This window comes from Idiotropiscis lumnitzeri, chromosome 7, assembly GCF_059441095.1.
Source record: "Idiotropiscis lumnitzeri isolate Australia: NSW breed Sydney's pygmy pipehorse chromosome 7, RoL_Ilum_1.0, whole genome shotgun sequence".
In the NCBI taxonomy this organism is placed as follows: domain Eukaryota; kingdom Metazoa; phylum Chordata; class Actinopteri; order Syngnathiformes; family Syngnathidae; genus Idiotropiscis; species Idiotropiscis lumnitzeri.
Window position 1 is genome coordinate 17975214 of NC_142397.1, and position 8304 is coordinate 17983517.

Sequence of the window (8304 nt, forward strand, 5' to 3'; positions counted from 1 at the left end):
TGGAGCCAGTGGGCTGCTCTGCTCCACGTGGTGTCCGAGCGCAGCTCAAAAGAGGAGCGAAGAGGAGAGAACATCCTCATGCTTCCAGACCCAGAGCGCCGCCATGTCTCTGTACCGCAACTTGGCCTGGTTCCTCAAGGGGATGACGGAGTTCACCAGGTATGATTGATGATGTTGTCATCTTTCTATTCTATCTGTTTATCTGTCTCTCCATCAATGATGCTTTGAGTCTATGAGTTGGCACAATTTTAATATTGTGATCATTGCTAAATTGTATCATCCTCAGTTAGAATCTTTTGACTGCATTTTGTGACCATGTGTGATTTAAAGTATAGCATTTTGGGGTGACGGAAAAGAGGTAAACTGTGAGAATTTATATTGGCCTGTGTCACATCTTAATTCAATCAAAGTTTGGAAGAGATCAAATCATATAGATTAATCTTCCTCATATTTAATGAGATGCATTATATTTCTGTAGACAGTATGGGAACATGTTAAAAAGTTCTGAGACTTAAAGAAATGCAAAGAAGTGCGGCTTTAAAAGATGAAGGCGTAATGTGATTGGCGGGTTTATGACATGACAACCATCTTCTACCGTTCCTATTTGGCTGAAATTGCCATCAATTGTGGGATACATTAAATAAATTGCGAATAACGTGACATAAATTGACACAGATTGTAAAATGATTTTTCTATTGTATGCAACGTATAATTTATCAGCCAGTCATCTCAATATTTTTATTTACACATTATTAAGACTAGACTATGCTATAAATTGTTGAGTGTCCCAATACATATGTCCAACTGATTAATTCTAGCCTATCAGAGGCCTTGCTCATTAATATACAGTGAGCCGAGTTTTCTGAAAAGGTGCTTTTGTTATTGTTTCCCTTCTCCCCTTTGTTCTGTGTGTTGCCTCTCCAACAGAGCGACCCGCTCTGTCCCTGCACTAATAGCTCTCTGCATGACACCACTGAACAGAGCGGGTATTTAGCCTCAGTCTCACTTTGCCTGGTGCAGCCTTCCTCAACAATAGCTTTCAGGACAATGGTCCCTACACACACACTTTCATACACGTACTCCGATCCTGTTGTCAGTCACCGTAAAACTCAAACAATTCTTGTCACATCCGCTGCCAGGCACAATCTCTCACTCGTGGATACAGTAAAACTGTGTGGAGAAACATAGTGCCAAGTCTGCCCTCTGACCTCTTTGACCTGAACACACCCACTCACTCTCTCACTGTCACATCAAGTCAGCTGGGTTTCAATGCAGTATTACCCGTACAAGCTGATTTGAATTTAGATCTTATATAGTCCCTTATATAGTACAGTCGTCCAGGATTTAGACTTCTGACGCACTCGTGGTCAGGCCTCTGATGCAGAAGCGTCTTTGTTGATTATCCACAGGAATGCCTTCTTGTCAGCTTCTAAGCGCTTTGTGGAGAAAGACCTGGAGGTCCCTTTGGCAGGACGCTCCTTCATGATTACTGGAGCCAACAGTGGCATCGGCAAAGCCACTGCTATGGCTATTGCGAGGAGAGGTATGAGCACTTATCAGCTTTTGTTCTAATATTCACTGCAAAAGAACATCCGACATCATTTACTCAACAAATGTTGGGTAACAATTTGCATTCACTTCCATTGGGTAAATCTAAACACTATTTTGATTAAAGACTACCTCAAATATGAAATACTGCCAAAAAATTGGTTCAAACGCACACATTTCTACCGGTCCGCATTCCATTCATTCCAAGTAAGTAAAATGTACTCACAATGTCTTAATTCCATTATTAATTTTAGAAATTAGAAATGAGAAATCCCTTTATTGTCATTGTACTCAAGTGTGCAACGAGATTAGAGGGCTCCTCTCTCCAGTTCAATACAACAATAATACAGACAAATATATAAATTAGATAAATAAATAAGAGAGTGCAATGGAATTTAGTACCGAATAGTGTATAAGTATACTGAATATTAGTGATGACCTTTTATTTATTTTGGAAAGATAATAGTTATCCAAAAAACAAACTTTTAAGCAAGCAGGTCATCATGTCAACTGTTTTATTCACCAAATGTTCAAAATGAGGCCTGATCTCCCATTAAATAGGCCGATTAGGCCTAAAAAAATCCATATTAGTTGGGTCCTATTTCAAACACAAGCCACATATATTGTGCTGCGCATGCTTTGTACATGCCCATACTCATTTTGCAAACTTGTGGGTTTTTAGCGTAATGTGACAGAGACAATTTCGCATCTGCACATGCATCAGGACTCTGATAATAAATAAATCGGAAGTACTGAAAGTTTTTTTCATTTATTTTTTTTTTCCAACGGTGCGGCCTGCCACGGCCCAGTCCAGAGTGACCCACGGTTTAGTTATGGAATGGTGTACAAATATTTACTTTACTTTAAAACCGCAGCACAGGTACATCAAATGCCAATAAACTGGAGAGCTTGACAATAATGTAACAGATTTTTAAATAGCTAAAAATCTATTTGCACGTGTTGTACCTTATTGCTTTTTTTTTTTTTTACACACGCTGTTGCGCAACCAAAACTCATTAGACAATTATGTTTCCCACAGGTGGAACCATCCACATGGTGTGCAGGAACAAGGACAAGGCTGAGGAGGCGAGGGCTGAACTTGTCAAGGAGACAGGAAATAAAGTACAGTATATTGGGACTTGTGTTTCCCCGAAGATTTTTTGAAAAAAAAATGAAGAATATACCATCAAATGTGTAAATATCACCACAGGAGATCTACGTGCACATCCTGGATCTTTCCGAGACCAAGAAGGTCTGGGAGTTTGCTGAGGCCTTCAAAAGAAAGTACAAGGCTCTAAATGTTCTGGTGAGAAATATGATTCACATTTTTGCTTCCTTTCTGAAGTGATCATAATTTCATTTTATTATCACATCTGTGTAATATTACTAGCTTTTGATTGTGGTTGGTCATGTGTAGATTAATAACGCAGGCACCATCATGAGTCAGCGGGAAGTGAACGCGGAAGGTCTCGAGAAGGGCTTTGCCACCAATGTCCTCGGTGAGTCGCGCTTCTAGTTTAGCAATTGCAAGGGAAGCATGTTGCCGCTGCAGTGGAGCGCTTCATCCTTGGATCTCTTGCAGGTCTTTACATTCTCACCAAGAGTCTCATTCCTTTGCTGGACAAGAGTGCAGATCCCAGAGTGGTGAGTCCCAGACACATTTGTCTTGAATCTGCAGCGTTGGTTTATATACATAACACAATTGCTTATTCAAAAATGAAGAATTTGGCGCTAGCATATAATTTGCTCCAAAATGAAAATGGCCCTCTCAAGGACTGCAAAAATACGAACAAGAAATTGTACAAGAAGCAAGTTGCATCAATGTGAACACTCTAAAACAGAGCCGAAGCATCGTTTCCTTTAATTACAACATGCAGTCATTTATCGAAAGGGAGTGTTTTGACTTGGTAATATTGACCACTTTCGCAAAAGTGCTCCATATTTTTCTGACATCGCTTTTGCACAACCCTTGAAAGGTCAACCTGTATATTTTCTGTGGAATTCAGGTCTTGGGTCTCTCTGTACCATTCCCAAAAGCTTTTCATTATTTATTTATTTTGGATGTACACTAATTCAGCAGCAACGCCTTGGAAGTGAGGCCTTAATATACTACGAAGTAAGTAGCTCTTTGAGAGTCTCTGATCAGGTGTCTGGCTTCATTCCTTCTTGTGCAGATCATTGTGTCATCGGGTGGGATGTTGGTGCAGAAGCTCAGGATAGGGAACCTGCAGTCCGAGAGAGGGCGCTATGATGGCACCATGGTCTACGCACAGCACAAGGTATGACCAGCAGAGGTCCAATTTATACAGCAAGTGTCAAATATTTTTGTTACCTCAAATAGTTCTGTGAGAGAGACAAAAAGTTTGAAACACAGAGCTGTTCTAAACTTGTGAAAACTACAACCACAACGCCGAACACATGATACTTCTTTAAGAGAGGTGTATACACTGCATGCTCGTGTGTCTTGCAGAGGCAGCAGGTGGTGATGACGGAGCAGCTTGCAAAGATTCACGCGGCCATCCATTTCTCTGTCATGCATCCCGGCTGGGTGGACACTCCTGGTACACATCAACAACTCAGAATTACAATGGAACATGGAAAAAAGTCTACACACCCCTGTTCAAATGTTTTTTTCCCCATTTTTAATATATCGTATTCAAGAAAATTAGACCAAGATAAAAGAACTACCAAAACAATAACCCCCCATTCATGTCACCTATAACTCCATTTTTTTTTAAAAAAAAAGGGAAATCTTCCCGAGAGGAGAAGTAAAAATAAATAAGAGTTACACCCGCTTATTACGGGGTTATGTACAGAATTACCCAATCACATTCAAACTTCTGTTAAATGGGAGTCAGCACACAACTATTTCCATTTAATAGTTGGGCAGGTGGCTTCCAAATCAACGTAGGTCAAAGTTACCAAATGTGTTTGGTAGCCGAAAAGAGAGCTCAGACAAATTTCATACTGCACTTTCAAAGAACTTTGTATTTAAATAATTGGCAAATTAGCCATTTAATTTCACTGAACACAACACAACAAGTGGGCGGTGGAACTGTTAATTGCTACATTTCACAACCTCAAAGGATGCTCATTAGTTCAGCCCCAAGTGTATCGTCTTAAATAGTTTCGATTCTAATTAAATATTGCCATTTTCTTTACCTTTTCCCACCCGATATACTGCGTTTGTTTCAGCTGTGGCAAACGCCATGCCTGACTTCCATCGCTCTATGAAGGACAGCCTGCGAACCCCTGAGCAGGGCGCGGACACCGTGGTGTGGCTTGCTGTGTCTGAGGCTGCCGCTGCCAAACCCAGCGGACGCTTCTATCAGGGTAAATGGCAAAATGCTTTTATACATACTACATACTAATCTCTGACTTTTTTTTTTTTTTACGGTTATGGTAACTGATTCGTGCTGCTCGCCAAAATTTGAGGTAGGCGTGAGTTTCTGATACACCGCTGGTCGAGTGAAGGGTAAAAAAAAAAAAAAACGCGAGAGAGTGCAAGAGTCCGTACGAGCAGTACAAATTTGACGCACAACTACAAAAGGACCTCTCTTGGAAGCAGTTCAAGTAGGCAAAAACTCATGTCCAGGCGCTCAGCTAAACACTAACTGGCCATGTTCCTGACTTCACTCGCCAGGCCACACCACTTAAGACCACATATGTGACTCGCCTGGTCTCAAAGTACAGTAATGCGCAACGTAAAACCTGTTTGCTTCTTTTTATGGCTGTGTGGGTGCACGTGCATGAGTGTGCGAGTGAGTGCTCATTGAGGCACTGTACTCTGGCAGTATCTGGCACCAACAAAAGGCCGCTGATGCCAGCTGCGATGGACACAGGCCAGATGGACACGCACACCCCCACACACGCACACGCACACAAATTTACTAGAGGGACGTGCCATTGGAGCTTTTGGTATTTTACGACGGCTATTTTAATTCCTATTGTTTTTGTTGTAAGGTAGGTTTCGGTTGCTGAAGACATTTGAGTTTCAGATCAATGGATGAATATCAGACAAAAGTTCAGAATTCCAACTTTTATTTCGTTGTATTTATTTCTAGCAGTCTTAACAACTTTTGTTTGAAGCCACCCACTTTTCAAGTGAGCGAAAATATTGAAAGTTTCACAGACGTTATTAAATGAACATAAAGGGACACTTGGATTAGCTTAATATTGGCACTTATGTGATAGGTTTTCATATTTAAAAAAAACATCAACACTAAAATGTCACCCCCCAGCACAAAAAAAAGACTCTGTAGTGATTAAAGTTTTTTTTTTTGTGATTAGATTTATAACAAATAGGCACGCCCCCTTTTGGAGCTCAACTTGTTTTGTTTTTTTCTGGTTCCAGCGGTCTTAGTCTCAACAGGGAGGCAAGCGTTGAAATCAGAGCTGGGCATTGTCTCATTGACCTCCTGGGACGGACTTCCCAGCTCTGATTATAATATTGCTCGCTTTGACAGTTCTGTTGTCTAAAACGACAACCGATCACCACCAAAATGCAAACGCACATTACTACTCTTGTCCACTTCAACCTGTGAAAGTATAATCACAATCTGCACAATAGTTTGGATTTATTGACATCAAATGTGAACTCATATGATTACCTCCACAAAATCGAAAATACAGTGTGAATCTTTCCACTTACACAGGTTAAAGTAGACAAGAGCAAGAATGCGCACACTAAACTCGACTGGTTATCGTTCTGATATTTAGCTGCGCTAATTTTCTGTTAAGTGAGGCAGCCAGGCATCGATGTTTACACCTCCCACCTCCTACGGCTAACAACAGTTTTTGGTCGCTAAAAAGATGACATTAGCACAACAAAATTAGCTTCTTACCGGCAACTTGGATGTCTGGATGTGGCCACTCACCATCGCTTACAGCCAATTCATGAAGCTCTCAGTGTAGCGGCGTGAGTCGTTGTCGATTTTGAACCGTGTCCATCGCGGGGCGGCATGTGCTTTTAGTCCAGAGCGTCAATGTTCAGCAGACAAAAAGTTCCAGCGGGGAGGCCGACTCCACAGTCGAGTTTGGCTACCTTGGAACGCTCCATTGAGTGGCGCGCACGAAGCTGTCATGTTCCATAGAATAAGAAGGTGTGTTGTAGTTGCTTCGCCGGCAGTCAAAAAACTGGAGCCAATCCTCGTCCAAATAAATGCGCATGTCTACTAATTTCCACTTCAGTCTCGGTAAATATCCCGACTGTTGCTTTTATGCAGTGCATGCTCACTGTGATCGGCAAAGAAGTAGTGTGCTGCAACCTAACAGGATAATCTATGTACTTCTGCTCACTTCCACAGTTCCTCATTCTCATATAAATCAGTCACAGAGAGGTTAATCCTTTTGATATATTGAAGTGGTCATAGGTAGGGATGTTCACATGAATTCTGGTGCCAATTGCTCACCGTTTTTGGATGTTATAAGCAATGAAAATACGATGATTTCCAATGGAGTGTTTGGAATCGGTACGTTCACTGACACTTGCAGTACCATGGGAAAGCAGAGAGGTGCACGGCCATTTTCCTCATTAAAAGTCATCTCTTGTTTCCTAATTTCTCCAAAACAAAAAAAAGAAAATGATAACTAATTTCAGTTTCCTGATAAATTAAAAAAAAAAACACTGAGCTTGTTCATGAAAAACGGGCCATCTTGGATCTTGTCCTCCCATAAGTTTTTTCTTTTTCTAAAGAGGTCCTTTGTTGTGTTAAGAGTGAGTTTTGGGTCATTATCTTGTTGCATATTAAAGCTTCTCCCGATTAATTTCGACAAAATGGTTTTGCAGACTTCAGAAATCATTCTACTGCGGCCATCATGAGTTACATCAAGTCCAAACACTCATCAGCTATCAGGGTGTACAAATAAAGGCCTCCTGTCAAAAAGGCGTTACTTAAAATACATATCCAGTTCTCTTTCCAGTTGAGTCATGAATAAAAGCTCCCCATCACTCTTGGATGAAATGTTTTTTTTTTTTTGAAAATGTATCTTGTGTCTTCCCACAGACCGTAGGATGGTGGCCACCCACCTTCCACTGGCTTGGACACACAGTTGTCCCCTGGAGGAGCAGAAACTCATATCCGCACTGGATGACTTGGCCAAGATGTTTCAACCACATTAAGGCCGAATGAGGCCACCAGTGAAGCATCACCAGTAACAGTAACCAGTAATACTCATCAAGCCTGCAACCAGTGGCCCACCTCGCCCACCACCGCATAATATTATTTGAAGATAACTTCTAAGACAGCCTTAATAAGACACATTAAACAGGAATTGCTTTTTAATGATGCAAGAACTAATTTGGTCTTACTTTTTCTTGTCGAGTGAAAATGTTACTAAATGAGTGTTTGATGATGTTTGTAGTAACTTTTCATTCTTAGAGAGAGCATTCCAAGAGTTTCCCACACTCTCTGTGACTTTTTGAAAGTTGTCAATCAGATGGGAATCTGATCGGACCAAAGTCTCAGCCACTATTTATACACACAGACCCAGTGATGGGTTCAACCTCATTCTTCCGTCTGTAGTTGATTTGTGTAACTAACATACGTGTCTCTTTTATCGTCTTGCTCTGTAGCAGGTTGAATTCGAGCTGGAGTCAAGTGTTCTCTCTGAGCCTTAAATGCGCATTGATGCATGGGCACTCAATATATGTATTCTTGAATAGTATCTAGCCGGCAACTTTGACAAAGCCTCCTTACTGACGTGACTTACATTTGTAAATGCATTCTCAAATAAAACGACAAAAAAACAGGGGGA

The 8304-nt window shown here is 41.1% G+C and overlaps 1 protein-coding gene across 1 annotated transcript; it reads left to right on the forward strand.

The window, feature by feature from the left end:
• Positions 1 to 8300, forward strand: dhrs12la (dehydrogenase/reductase 12-like a). The gene is made up of 10 exons (XM_088300400.1): positions 1 to 159; positions 1410 to 1543; positions 2588 to 2670; positions 2759 to 2854; positions 2966 to 3047; positions 3131 to 3192; positions 3723 to 3827; positions 4019 to 4109; positions 4744 to 4881; positions 7554 to 8300. The coding sequence occupies exons 1-10, from the start codon at positions 104 to 106 to the stop codon at positions 7667 to 7669; spliced, it is 963 nt and encodes a 320-aa protein (XP_088156526.1). The 5' UTR covers positions 1 to 103; the 3' UTR covers positions 7670 to 8300.
• The last annotated feature ends 4 nt before the right edge of the window (positions 8301 to 8304 follow it).